General features: G+C 44.6%; 1 protein-coding gene across 3 annotated transcripts in view; it reads left to right on the top strand.

Annotated features, from left to right (window-relative positions):
• Positions 1-15,007, top strand: part of LOC311246687 (uncharacterized protein) — a 65,540-nt gene that overhangs the window by 20,596 nt on the left and 29,937 nt on the right. For 2 of the 3 annotated variants that reach the window (XM_084336893.1, XM_084336892.1), the window contains exons 12-15: positions 2,405-2,672; positions 6,163-6,462; positions 8,518-8,787; positions 9,786-10,609. In XM_084336893.1, the coding sequence (XP_084193019.1) occupies positions 2,405-2,672; positions 6,163-6,462; positions 8,518-8,787; positions 9,786-10,609 (1,662 nt within the window). The remainder of the gene's footprint in view (positions 1-2,404; positions 2,673-6,162; positions 6,463-8,517; positions 8,788-9,785; positions 10,610-15,007) is intronic. The other variant, XM_084336894.1, reaches the window with a different exon arrangement.

Here is a 15,007-nt window from a genome sequence, read left to right as displayed (position 1 = left end):
GTGATGGGTCCGTCACAGTAGTGAAAGTAGGGATGCTGTATTCTGCCAAGAAAGATCTGCGAGAACACACTACACTGAGCAGTTACCTCTCACGGCCACAGGGTGCCGCCATTGTGCAGCTTTAACCACATTATGCAGCTGGCAAAAATGGGGCTAGTTTTGCATAACACGCCTGACGATTGCATACCCAAAGTAATTTGCAATTTATTATACTTTATACTTATAGCACATGCATGAGTCTGGTCTCTTTTGAAAGCAAACATTCTGAACGTTCTTCCACAACAAAGAGGAATCATCCTGAGTGCTAATGAAATAGAGTTGCAGAGGTTTGAACACACTGAAGTAAAGGTTTTGTGTTGCCAGATGCCTGTTTCTGAGTTCCAGCTGAGAGGTAGAAAACATAACTGTTCCATACCCTGAAGTCGTATCTACAGTACAGGTCCAAAGTTTATAACAATCCCACGGAAAATGTGTGTTTTACAAAGGTTTTTGTAATGTGTGTATCGGCGTTAATTTGGCATGATTATCCAAAATGAGCGTGCTCACCCCACTCAACCTATTGCATGCTTCCAGTCTCAAGTTACAAGACAAAACATCTGACGAGCGTGATTTGACAAGCCATTCCGATAAGTGACCACGTCCGGTTTGGTCCGGTCCTGAACAGACCAGTCACTGCTGATGGCGAAAATGATTGACCACCTTTGTAGCCAATGAAATTCTGGAGCCAACGCTATCCCATGCGGGGGCTGATCGCAACGAGAAAGGGGTAGAAGAAGCCAGGGGAGTCCTTGTTTACTTTTGACTAGAGCCTCGGAATCAATGGAAGCGGCCGGCCATTTTGGATAATCATGCCGAATTAACGCCGGTACACGCATTACAAAAACCTTTTCCAGCTCCTACCTCTCTCAGCTGGAACTCAAAATCAGGCTTCTGGCAACCACTAAACAAAAATGCGAGTACGCAACTTTTACTTCAGTGTGTTCAAAATAGGGCTGTCTTAAATACTTCGAAGCTTTGTTCGATGGGCATGGGATTCGAATATGAAAATAAAATTTGATTATTAAAAATATATATATATATATTTATTTATTTATTTTTGTGCAAAATCAACTCTGCCTCTCCTTGTTAACTACAACAAGCAATACTGTTTGTTATTCAAGATGAGGTCGGACTCTGCACTGACAGATTTGTGTTCATTGTGCTGCTTTTATAAAGCCTCAAATGACGGCTTACAATATTTCATGAAAGTGTTTTGTTTGTCTAAGATTTAAAAAGGTTTAAACTTTACAGCACTGACAAAGTTGAACAAAGTGCTGTACAAGTCCCACAACATAAAAAAAAACGTATAATTCTTTTTTTTATTTTTATTTTTTAATCTCAAAGCTTCGAATTTAAATCGAATCTGGGTGCCCGAAGCTTCGAATTCCAAAAAGAAAAAAATCTAAGGTCAGCCCTAGTTCAAAAAACCTCTGTCATTAGCACTCAGAGTGATTCCTCTTTGTTGTGGAAGAAAGATCAGAATGTTTGCTTTCAAAAGAGACCAGACTCATCCATCTGCTATAAGTATAAAGTATAATAAATAGCTAATTACTTTGGGTATGCAATCACCCAGGCGTGTTGGGAAAAACTAGACCCATTTTATGGCATTAAACCGCATAATGTGGTTAATTGATTGATTGATTGATTGAAAACCTTTATTTATCCCCGAGGGGAGATTCAGATGTCCATCACAACAGCATAACAGCCATTTAAAAACAGTTAATGGAAACAGTTAATACATAACATACACTTATTTAGTACGTGTTATAAACAAAGATGGACAAATACATATGGCTAAAAAGAAGAGCTAAAATAGAGCTAAAAGTGGTGAATGGAAGAAAAGAAAAAGAAACAAGTCCAATCATGATGTTAATTAATTAATTAGTTACAGTCCACAACCCAGCTCCTCCAGTCCACAGCAGTTGGCCCGTCCTGGCCCTGCCTGGTTGTGGAGCCTTGTTGCCACCGGCACAAAGGACTGCCCGAAGCGCTTTGTGGTATGTCGGGGGGGGGGGGGGGGGGGGGGATAGTCTGTGGCTAAACGTGGACCGCATTGCGTTCAGCTCATCATGGAGGGGGTGGCAGGGGTTCTCAAGGATAGCGTACAGCTTCCTCCTCGTCCTCCCCTCTGCCACCACCTCCAGACTGTCCAGGTCCGCTCCTACCACAGAGCTTGTTTTCTTGACCAGTTTATTTATTTTGTCTATTCAGAATCGGGAAATAGATTTTTTTTAACCCAGCTCTAGTTGCTAGTTGCCTCTGCCATTGGCATATGGGTGAATGTGAGGCATAAGTTGTAAAGCGCTTTGGACAAAATCTCTATATCAATGCAGTCCATTTTCCATCCCGTATGCTCCACCCGCAGGTCAACGGCAAACACTACCCCTTCGCCAAGATCCAGCTGGGGGCCATGGGGGCGCTGCACCCCGCTAACCGGCTGGCCGCCTACCTGACGGGCAGGGTGGGGCTCGGCCGCAGGCTGCGGGTGCTGCCGTGTCTGGCCTCCTCGTCCTCCATGCCGCCAGGGGACCCGTCGGTGTCCACGGCCACCTCTGCTGCCACCGGCATCATCGCCACTCTGACCGCCACCGAACCTAAAATGAAGGGTCTGACTTTGCCTTTTGGGACTGCAGGTGAGGGTTCGACTTCATTCTAACACCTTCATTTCCTCATAAGATCATCGCATTGCGGGCGCCCAAGTGGCGAACCATGTAACACGCTGCGTCGCGAAGCGGCCGACCCGGGTTCGATTCCCGGACCCGGCGTCCTTTGCCGAATGTCTTCCCCCCGCTCTGTCTCCCGTTCTTCCTCTCTCTCTCTCTCTCTCTCTCTCTCTCTCTCTCTCTCTCTCTCTCTCTCTCTCTACCGGACTGCCCGGTAGTAAAAACAATAAAAATCTACCAAAAACATAATAAAAAATTAATAAAAAAAGATCAGTGCTAATAATACTAGTAGTATTATTACTAATAATACTTGTAGTTCAAGTAATAGTAGTAGTACTACTACTACTGGTGCTACTACTAATAATAATGTACTTAAGCATTTTTGTGTGAAGATGACTGTCTCGTCAAAAAGGGGTCCAAAATATGGCTGCGGTGACCCACCCCCCCCTTATCAGTTCCTGACCGTAATTACTAGCCTTAAAGGGGAACTATTTTACTATTTCTTTCACTATTTGGGCACTTTTACACAATTCCTGTGAGTTTATGGAACACCTCTGTAATTATATATATTTTTTAATTCATTGTTTTGTATTTCTAATCAAGTCCTCAAAAACAGCATTTTTCTACCTCAAGATCTCGAGCTGTTTTGAGCCTGGGCTCCTAAACCACTGCGCCGCGGCGCCGCCGCCTGAACATTAACATGCAGCGGTGTCTCTCTGACATCACAGATCATCACATTTTCAGATGACTCAGTTCAGTGAGGGTGAATATTGTGAGAGGAGAATTGGAAGAATGCGCCAATATGAGAATTAGAGACATAGATCATATTAATATAAGTCCACATAGCTAGGAAACAATGCTAAACACTGAAAAAGGCCATTTATAAGATAGTTCCCCTTTAATTGAACCCTTGAACTGAGGAACCATGTGTCCGCTGTTGTGAAGTTAATCTAAATCACGTAAGACTGTGAATGTGATCTATCACAAGAAACTACTCAAGCTTTAATGTCTATCTATGAATGGCTATGGAAAATGTGAGTACAAACAACTTTTTACTTCAGAACTTCAGAATGTTACCTTTTCAAAAGAGACCAGGCTCATGCATGTGCTATATAATAAGTATAAAGCTAAGCTTTGCAAAAAAAAAGTATACAGTCGTCAAAAACAAAAATGGCCCCGTTTTGGGGGTGATGCTTAAGAGGTTAACTCAATCAGCACCAATCACGAGTTTACTCGTTATTGGCCGCCAACCGTTGATCCTTTTTTCCGATTTTTTTATTCTATACAGTCTCACGGACCTCGTGTATCATCAGTGATGTACCTGAACACGTTCAATGAACGATCATGCATGAAGGCGTTCGTATTTTGGGCGAACGTTAACTGAACGTACTGTATTTCCGCTAAATGAACGTAATTGAGAACGTGTTCATTCTCAGCGCTGTATAACGGCGTTTAAAAGTGTGTTCATTCTCAGCACTCTATTATAACGGCGTTCAAAGGTGTGCCAGATTTCATATGCCTTTCAGCCGAAAACCCAGTTAAAACACACCGTAAACAGGCTTCAAAATAATGCGGAAAACCACCCAATCTGGCAACGCGCCTGTCACCCCCTGGCTACGTCATCAGACTCCTCACAACAAACGGTGGAACCGCGGAATCGGCGAACATTTAGTATCATGGACGAAGCCGAGAGTTGCAGCAGCACTCGCTCTGAGTCAAACTCTACCTCGGCGTATGAGCATTTAAAAGAGTTTAACGTTAAAGTCAGTACTGACTCAGACGGAAAAAATCGAACGTTTGTCTGTAAACTTTGTCCACCCGGTTTGAAGAAGCAAGTCTGTACATCGACGACGTCGATAGCAAACCTTAAACGGCACATTGAGAATAAGCAAAAGTCCTATTTTTGTTTTCATAATAAAGACAATCCAAGCAAAGTTTTCCCTCATGTTTTTGAAAATATACTGTAGAGATGAAAGCTGCAGCTGCTACTAGTGTGGACTGAATGGGCGGCAGCAAAGCGTTATGGAAATGCCAGTATTCCGATTGCTGTCTGTGGTTCAATAATTTTTACAAATAATAGCTTGCAGCAACGTATTGAAAAAAGAACTATAAACTATAAATTAGTTCATTTTTGAAACCATGAACTTTAGTTCAACATTTTTAATTATGAACTATGAACTGAACTAGTTCATTTAAAAAATTGTGAACTGTGAACTGAACTAGTTCATGTAGAAAGTGAACTTTCCCAACACTGTGTATCATTGGGACTCATTCTGAGAGTCCGAGATTGCAATGCCGGCCGAATCCTGCTAAGTGGCAGTATCGCCTACCCTTATTTCACTGTGTTACATTTTATATGGTCCAGGCGGAGAAATGGTACCCGGGCAAGTGTAAGGCTTCATTCGAGCCACTTGGAACACGTCCAGCACACTTCATGCATAGTTTGTCCCATTTCATGTCAGGGACCCGATGGACATCAATACTAGAAATCGCGATCAGACAATTGGAATATTCTTTTTGCAATACCTCCTAGCAAAGGTAAGGACTATATGACATCATTCCTACTTTCATCCTACAATGATTTCACATCGATCGCAACGATCAACGTATGTAGTATTCAAAACGTATGCCGTTGCTGACTATCAGAGCATCGCAAAATGCACATAGCGCTCCGTAACTCAGCTTCCAGGAATTAGCCCGGATCTCTCTGAAACTATACAATATTCACCACGGGATAACACGCGAACGTATACATGAAAAGATTCATTATTTTTTACATGTTGGACGAGAGATAGTGACCGTCAAATGAGCCATAGTATTGTCTCCATAGCTATAATATAGAATATAGATATAGCTCTGCAAACAATTCGTGACGCATCGTGAAAAGGCCTATCTTTCTAAGCGGACATGGCCGGTTAGCCTTCGGGAGAGGTGTTAGTTGGACAATGCCTAGGCTAACCGGCCATGTCCGCTTCCATTCATTGTGCTAAGCTAGGCTAACATGCAGCCAGATAGCTTTCTACTGAATGCACAGAGAGGAAACTGGTATCTATCTTCTTGTCTCTCTCTGGAGAAGACGGTAAGCGAATTCACCAAAAAGTTGATGTGTTCTGTTAATGTTTCTATTTGACTGTAGTCGAGGCTAATGCTCAACATTTCTCTACTAACCCGGTAGAAAACGATACGGTTAAATTCATACCATTGCACAGATTCGTACCCGGTGTGTTATTTCTGCCGGTATATCGCCCGCCTCCACGGGAGCTATTGTATGGATGGCTACCGGGGTGACAGTGGTAATCTGAAGGTTCCCGGTTAGATTCCCGCTCCTCCCGGGCAGCGTGTTGAAGTATTGTACATATCTATATTAACCATTGAGCCATTTAAGCAATCGCTAGTGAAGAGGATATTAGATACACAGTAAAACAAAATAAAAAAATAAACCACCGTCTTTATTTCACAGTGTCTGAGTCTTCAGTGCTGAAGGTCAACACGGCTCACTCTGTGGCCTACCAAATAGGCTCAACCTCCATCACACAACCCTCGCCCACCTCCGCCACCCAACTGTTCCGGGCTATCGGGCAGCAAGTAGCCCAGGTGACTGGGGCGGTGGCTGGGGGAGGTGCTGGCGGTGCCCCCCCCCAGGGCCAGGCGTCGGGGCCGGTCTATCAGGTGGTGACTACAATCTTTCCACCGTCTCAGGGAGGGGCTAACGGCCACAGGGTGGTGCCTGCCGCCTCGGGTAGCTCCGCCCCCGCCTCAGGTATTATTCAGAGCCTGACTTTGTCCAGGAACTATGGTGGATTATTTAAGGGCTTGGCAAACCTACCTCATGTGGTCAAATACAAAAGAAAGCGATGTTGACGGCGACACCAACGTTCTGGAATCGTGAATTATTTTTTTTTGCATGCATGTCGGAGGTGGTGGGCTGTGGAATCCTATTCCATGGTCTAATTCCTGTGTCTGTTCCAGCTGGTTTTAGTAAATGTTTTTTATTTCAAGTGTTATTAAGCGCATTGCTACATATTTGAGCCAAGGACTTGTTAGTTTGTCTCTGGATTCTCCTCAAAAGTCTGTCGCTGCTGCTCCATGTTTTATATATGATTCCAGAACATTGGTGACAACATGGCATCCTGCTGCTCCATGTTTTATATATGATTCCACAACATGGCGTCCTGCTGCTCCATGTGTTATATATGATTCCACAACATTGGTGACAACATGGCGTCCTGCTGCTCCATGTGTTGTATATGATTCCACAACATTGGTGACAACATGGCGTCCTGCTGCTCCATGTGTTGTATATGATTCCACAACATTGGTGACAACATGGCGTCCTGCTCTTCCATGTGTTATATATGATTCCACAACATTGGTGACAACATGGCGTCCTGCTGCTCTTGTTTGGTTTGCCAAACTCTTGCATAATCTTCATGGTTCATCTCGCTTTGTGGTTTGTGTTCCTGTAGCGGAAAATCCATATAGCACCAATCAGTGAGGGCGATATCTGCATAATTCCACACCCTCAATGTCTAGGCTTGTGCCTGCTGTACCCCACTATCCTGTCTGTCGTACCCCAATCTCCTGTCTGCCGTACCCCAATCTCCTGTCTGCCACACCCCAATATTCCATAGTACATCTCTGCAGTGAGCCTTCCGTCAGCTGTCTTCTCATTAGGGCTGGGTGGTGTGAGAAAGGATACTAGTTGTATGATAAACTGAAGATCTGTCTATAATCATTAGATACTCCAATTGATTTATCGAACTGAATGATACTATGAGGTTATTTTCAAATGACATTCTCAAACATCTCAAGTATATTCTTAAATCTGACTTAATATAAGTATTTGCTTTTTATCATTAATTTATACAACACAAATGTGTATCATGATTCACTATTAAAACACAATTATTTTGCACAAGTAGAGGACATGTCAATATACTGCCCAGCCTTAGTTCTCATCCTTGTTTCTTTGTCTGTGGTGGTTAGATGGACCCTGCCAGAGGTTAAGAAGTTCCTAGATGCCGATCAAGAGTTAATGCACTTCACTGAGCTGTAATCTTAAAAACAGTAGACTCAAGAAATATTAACACACTCCACTGGGGCTCTGAATTGGACATGGGTGTCTTTGCCATGGGTCCAGGATGCACCAATATGAACATTTCTATTTACAGTTATTACTGAAAGACTGTCTCTTAAGTCTATTTCAGTGTTACTGTGCAAGTACCCAAACAAAACCAGTTAATTCCGTAAGTATGTATAAAAAAAGATAATAATAATAAATTGAGGGGGGCGACTTCACCTCTGGCTCTTCGCCAAAGCAGTTTGATCACAAATGCTGTGTGTTGCTTGTGACGCTTCATGTTGACTGGGATGTTTCATGTCGGTGCTGTCTTTGAAGCTGCGCTGCTCTTTCTGGTGACTTGTCAGATTTACTTGTCAGTGTGAAACAAGATTTTGAGGCCATCTTTTTGTGAGTTGACCTTCACCCAGTTGTGGGAAAAGTGTCCACTTTCACTATTCTGTTGCCATGTCAAGAGAACGTATTTTTCACTATTCTGTTGCCATGTCAAGAGAATGTATTGTTGAGGGGGATTATATAGTCGAACATGAATATTACTTTTGCTATTGCAATGGTAAAGTACAAAGTATTAAGTTAAAAGCTTGGACATGATATTTAGCAAGTGATGTCTTGTTTTCAATAAGGGTATAAGTGACATTGACCTCCCCTCTCGCAATTTGCATTCTGTTTACACGGTAGCCTCATAATGAAATCGCCCCTCTCTTCATCTCTGTCCCATTGCTCTCTGTGTTTCAGATCCTAAACGGTCTACTATCATGACGGCGACCAGCGTCCAAAACTCCCAAGTGTTGATGATTCCGATCCCGGGGACCAACTCCGCGGCCCCGGTCCGCTGCCCGACGGGCCCGTCCTCGGGGCCGCTCATGGTGAACCAGGCCGAGCTGCTCCAGCCGGTGCGCTTGGCTTCGGGGACCGTGTTGTACCGTAAACCCTGTGGTCAGCTGGTCCAGCTGGTGCCTCTCAGTCAGCTGAGGGCCCTCAACCCCAACATGGTGATCAGAAGAGGTGAGTGGAGGAGCAGGGTGCAGGTCCTGGGTTCAAACCCTGTGGTTAACACTGCTGCTGCCTCACAGCCCGAAGGTCCTGGGTTCAAACCCTGTGGTTAACACTGCTGCTGCCTCACAGCCTGAAAGGTCATGGGTTCAAACCCTGTGGTTAACACTGCTGACTCGCAGCAAGAATGTCCTGGGTTCAAACCCTGTGGTTAACTCTTCTGACTCACAGCAAGAAGGTCCTGGGTTCAAACCCTGTGGTTAACACTACTGCCTTGCAGCATGAAGGTCCTGGGATCAAACCCTGCGGTTAACACTACTGCCTTGCAGCATGAAGGTCCTGGGTTCAAACCCTGAGGTTAACACTACTGCCTTGCAGCATGAAGGTCCTGGGATCAAACCCTGAGGTTAACACTACTGCCTTGCAGCATGAAGGTCCTGGGATCAAACCCTGAGGTTAACACTACTGCCTTGCAGCATGAAGGTCCTGGGATCAAACCCTGAGGTTAACACTACTGCCTTGCAGCATGAAGGTCCTGGGATCAAACCCTGAGGTTAACACTACTGCCTTGCAGCAGGAGGGTCCTGGGATCAAACCCTGTGGTTAATCGTTTCTTTCCTTACCTGATTCATTGACATATCGATTCACAACATCCCAATTTGATTCTATATTGATTCAATTAGACTTGCCACTGTTGTCAAAAGATGTAATTTGGTTTCTAAAGTTGGCATCTGCAGGACAGAGGGCATTATAAATAACGTCTAATGAAAGTAATCAATCTTGAGATTTTAAGAATCTATGAAATTCAAATGAAATGACAGGTTTTTCTTTATTTTGTCTATATTTGTACCCAGCCATAGTTGGGATTGATTCACTTTCAATTCACTGAATCCAAAGTGGGTTTTCATTCAAGCCTCTTCCTAGGTAATGTTTTTGTTCCAAATCAAAGTCTACAACTTTGATACATTTTTTCTTTCCAATTATATATAATGTTGTATTATTTTCCTTAGGCGGCCAACTTGCCCTTTCTGCTCCACTCTCCACCTCGTCCCCCACCAAATCCACCAAAACCAACATAGCGCCAAAAGGTCCGACGGTTGGCATCATCAACCAAACCCAGTCTCTGGTGGCAACAGCCAACTCTGCTTCTCTCGCCGGCTTCCGGATCCTCTCTGGTCCTGCCGCCCCCACGCTCCTACCCCACGCTCTGGGACAGGGGACGTGCACCTTCAAGATAATCCCCACGTCGGGCAACAGGGAACCCCTTATAATCACCTGTCCGACGGTTCCTACGCAGCCCGCGGTGAAGGTGGCTCCCGGTTCCTTCACCCGCCTCCATCACCTGAAGGCCACCGTCGCCTCCCTCGCGCCCTCGGGAGCACAGGGGACGCGAGCGGAGGCGGTGACCTCCTCGACGACCCAGATCGCAGAGGGGGCCTCCGCCGGACCGCCCCCCCGTCTTCCGCCCACCCCGGTGGGGCCTGTGATCGTGGCGGCCCAGCCTGTGGCCGGCGGCGGACGCGGCACACCATCGTCTCACCCCTCCACCGACGTCTCTGAGCCCGCGAGTCCGGTGCCGGCTGCCGGTATCGTGGACCTGGACATCGTCTGCGTGACGGACGAAGAGAGTGAGAGGATGGAAGCGGTCCTGGTGGACTTGGCGGGCGAAGAGAGCGAGAGGACGGAAGCGGTCCTGGTGGACTTGGCGGGCGAAGAGAGCGAGAGGACGGAAGCGGTCCTGGTGGACTTGGCGGGCGAAGAGAGCGAGGAGACGGACAACTCGTTGGTCCTCTCGGACGGCAGCAGCGGGGACGAACTCGGAAAGCATATCAACGTAAGAACTCGTCGTGAAGTACCACCGATCATTCAAGTCGAGTTTTATTTGTCGCATAAAGGTACATTATAGTGGGGAGCTCCAGTAGCTCACCACGTACCGCGAGTGCTATTTCAGCGCCGTGGACAACCGTGCTCGTCACGGATCTGGGGCTTAGCGAGTTCGAATCCCGACTGCAGACGTGCCTTTCCCAGAGTGTCTTCCCCCCCATCTGAACCCTTTCAGCCTGTTTCTGTCGGTCATCCTTGACCAGTATAAATGTGATAAACACATAAAAGAGCCAGGGGAATGGCCAAAGTTTAAAAAAAAAAAGGTACATTATAGTGAATAACTCCATACAGTAAAAAGTTAAAGAATAAAGACCAAACACTACAAAATATAAACTAAAATGCAAAAACAAAATGCTAATGCAAAAATGAGGTAGAAGTTTTCAATTTTGGACCCCCAGCCCTATTTCATACTCATCGACGATGTTGTCAATCGCCTGAGTCCTTTCTTAGCACAATCCATGCTGTTCTTCATACTGGACACTTGGAGCTAGTTGGCCACAAAACCAATGTGATGTCAATGGGGCCACGCTGCAGTCTGTACAAGCCCTGAAATAAACGCTGAAACCTACTTTGGGTGCCCTGTGGAGCAGGGATGTAACGGTATGAGATCTCACAGTACGGCTACCAAAATACTATGGTACATGGTGCGGCTGGGTAGCGCAGTGGACTAAGCACTCGCCTACCACCGCAGAGACTCTGGGATCTAATCCAGCTGTCTGCGGTACCTCCGGCTTGTCAGTCGTCCCTACTAACACATTTGGCAGTGTTAGCGGGTGGGAAACCGGTGGGGTATGTGTCCTGGTCGTTGTAAACTGCGACTCCTACTGGCCGGTCGGGGCGCCTGTTCAGCAGGGAGGGGATCTGGGGGAAATAGCGTGAACCAGTGAAACTCCTCGCTGTCAGGGTGAAAAGAAGCGGCTGGCGACTCCACGTGTATCGGAGGAGGCATAAAAATAAAATAAAATAAATGATTGCATTTATATAGCGCTTTTATCCAAAACGCTTTACAATTTGTTCCTCACATTTGACCCATTCACTCACATTCACACACCGATGGCAGAGGCAACCATGCAAGGTACCAACCTGCACATCGGGAGCAATTAGGGGTTAAGTGTCTTGCTCAAGGACACTTTGACACGCTACCCTGGGAGGAGTGGGAATCGAACCGGGAACCTCTGGATTACCAGACGACTGCTCTACCTCCTGAGCCACTGTCGTTCTACACCCTCCCCAGGCCGACGGGGCAATGCGCACAACGACCAGGAAGGGAATTGTCATAACGAGTAAATTGGGATGGGTAAAAAAATATATATAAAAAAAATACAGAAAGCCAGAAAATAAATAAAATAAAAAAATACTATGATACATTTCACTGTATTCATTTGTATCCCCCTTTGAATTAAACGTACGGGGGAAAAAACAAGCAAGTATTTTTGGTTTAATGTGGGGAGAGGTCTTCGATGTACTTGAATTAACCCATTGCTCACCAATGACTTGTTAACACGTCATTCTCCGCCATGCGTAATCTGCCAATGACGCCGTAAGGCGTCTTTGAGATCAATATTTCATATTTTCGTCATGGTATTCACATTTCACCCACGGAGTCTTGGCTGGTGCTGTAGGACTCTGCTCAACTCTGCAACGCTTCAATACCGCCACCTCGTGGCCGATCGACGAGTTGCCAAACCGGAAGTGGCCGGAAGTGCTTGGTCCGTCCCCTATTTTCGTCCGGCCACTCTGTGATCTTCCCGGGGTTCAATACAGACACCGTGGATATGGATCTTTGCCATAACTCAATAATCAACGTTATTTGGACGTGTATTAGTAATATACAACCCGGCAATGGGTCGCATCGATCAACATCCCATAATAGCGATCTTTTTGCTCCACTCTCATCACCCAACGCTACGAGGAGACTGGGGTGAGTTTCAGCGTTTTTATTTACCATTTTCTATACAAACTGCTCTGATCAATATATCACCCATACTACATGAATCATTTAACGTCGGTCACGGAATTATAAACGACCTCCCCCCTTCCGTTCATCCGCGCATGATGAGTCATAACGTCTAGGAACATGTACAGTTGAAATTTTTTATCTGGCGTCGATCGGTATCAAACTGCATTTGATGATCTAATATATGCATTTATGGCTATATCTCACGTTCTATGAAATACTGCAGAAAACGATAAAAACATATTTATACTCTAGACCGTATTTTTGTATGAATGTGTGAATGAAAAAGTAAAACGTTCCCACATCCTGAACGATAGATAATTGATGTTGAATGGGCCTTAGTAATGTCAATTTAGCAATATAATTTAAAAAGTTATAGCCCTGCAAAGAAGGTGAACATCTCCATAGACAAATAGAGCTGGCAGAGGATGGTTTAGGATGGGTACAATGCCCGGCGGAGAATGGGTTAATGTGTTTTTATCGAGTGCTGTGTAAGTAGTGAGATAACATTAATGTTCTAGTGCAGTGGTTCTCAAACCAGGGTTTTTTTCATACCGTGACCCCATTTTATTTAGGAATTCTTTTGGGGACCCCACACTTAACCCTTTCCCCGCCAATAACATTGTACAACAGGTTTCAAGTTCATGCGAATTCTGCCAATAACGGCGTACGACGTGATTCTGATCATAATTTCATATTTTCGCCATGGTATTCATATTTCACTCACGGAGCCTTGTCGGATGCTGTGTGAGCCAGCACAACTCTGCAACGCTTCAATACTGCCACCTGGTGGCTGATCGGCGAATTGCAACCGGAAGTGGATCTCTTGTGATCCCGGTGTGTCTCCCTATTCCGTCCGGCCACTCGTTTATCGTCGCGGGACTCAATACACACACCGTGGATATTGATCTTTGCCATAACTCAATAATCTACATGATTTGGGCGTGTATTAGTAATATACAAACCGGAAATGGATCGCATCGATCCCCACCACATAACTGGGATCTGTTTGCTCCACTCTCATCGCCCAACGGTACGAGGAGACTGACGTGAGTTTCAGCGTTTTTGTTTATCATTTTCGAAATCATTCAACCATTAATGTATTGCCTAATTTCAACGTGGAATTAAGGAATATCAAAATAAAAGCACACGTTGTTGAACTTGATCATGCATATTTATTAGAATAATATTATTACAGCACTATTATCAATACACATTTATAAAACGAGGCATATTTTAGCCAAAATATGTTGCCAGAACATAAAAAAAATATATATATTGTTTTTTTTTACTTGCCAATGCGACCCGTAGTTTGAGAACCACTGTTGTGCATCAGATGCTGAAAAAGTAACTCACATTTTTTCTTTCACTCTAGCTAGATTACTCCCCAGACTCAGTAGCTGTCTAAAACAAAAACATTTCGTTTTCAATTTCTTCTTAACACATTCCCGGCCAGCCATTAGATGGGCCCCACTCTAGGAAGGCCACCTTTCCATTACAAACGTTCACTGTGCGTCACCTTGTTTGTAGAGCTAAATCTATATTTTATATTATAGCTATGGGTCCAATGTCATTGTCAATTGACAGTATACCTTCCGTTCAATATGCCATAAAGAAATAATTTTTTCATCAATATGTTCCCGTTTTATACCGTGGTGAATATGAGTGTTATATCGGAATGATCTGGGATAATTCCTGCAAAGCTATTTATAAGGCACTAAGCTAATAATGTTAAATCGATTGGTGTTTCGTCCCTACACAAGCTAGAGTTAAAAATCCAAATGCATATGATCGGTATTATGTTCCATCATGAATGCATGAAAGGGGGGGGGGGGGTGGGGGAAGTCGTTTCTGATGATTGATTACCAATAACGACATTCGTTATTACCACAACATAGGCTGAGCAGGGGGATGGCTATTAAATCCTTGGACAATCAAGCTGAAATTGACGTCAAATTGCTCTTACCTGTGGCCAGTTGGATTCCAAAAAGAATTTTCCAGTTATTTGATCGCCATCTGCTAGATCATATGTCCATTGGCTGATGCCATATTCCTTTACTGCATAATGAATTCGGCATTGCAAAAAGTATTCCATGCGATCTGGTGAAGCCCTCGCTTCAGGCTAACAGAAAAATCCGCCCGGAGCGTAAAAAATGTGACACCAAGTCTGCAACAAGGATTACTGCATTCTTGAGACAGCGCCAATACCAGGATCTGGCCGGTACTGCACTTTCGGAGTCCCAATATGCCTTTTCCAGCCAAAATACAGCTCAGTGACATTGAATAGGATATTAAAATCGAATAAAAGAAAAAACAAGTTAAAAACGCATTACGTGATTGGCTGGGAATGTGTTAAATGCTGCCACGTTCTTCTCACCTTCGTTTTCATTA

This window comes from Notolepis coatsorum (assembly GCF_963971535.1).
Source record: "Notolepis coatsorum genome assembly, chromosome: 2".
Taxonomy (NCBI): Eukaryota; Metazoa; Chordata; class Actinopteri; order Aulopiformes; family Paralepididae; genus Notolepis; species Notolepis coatsorum.
The sequence above is the reverse complement of the archived record's forward strand: the minus strand, read 5'-3'. Positions and strand labels throughout refer to the sequence as shown.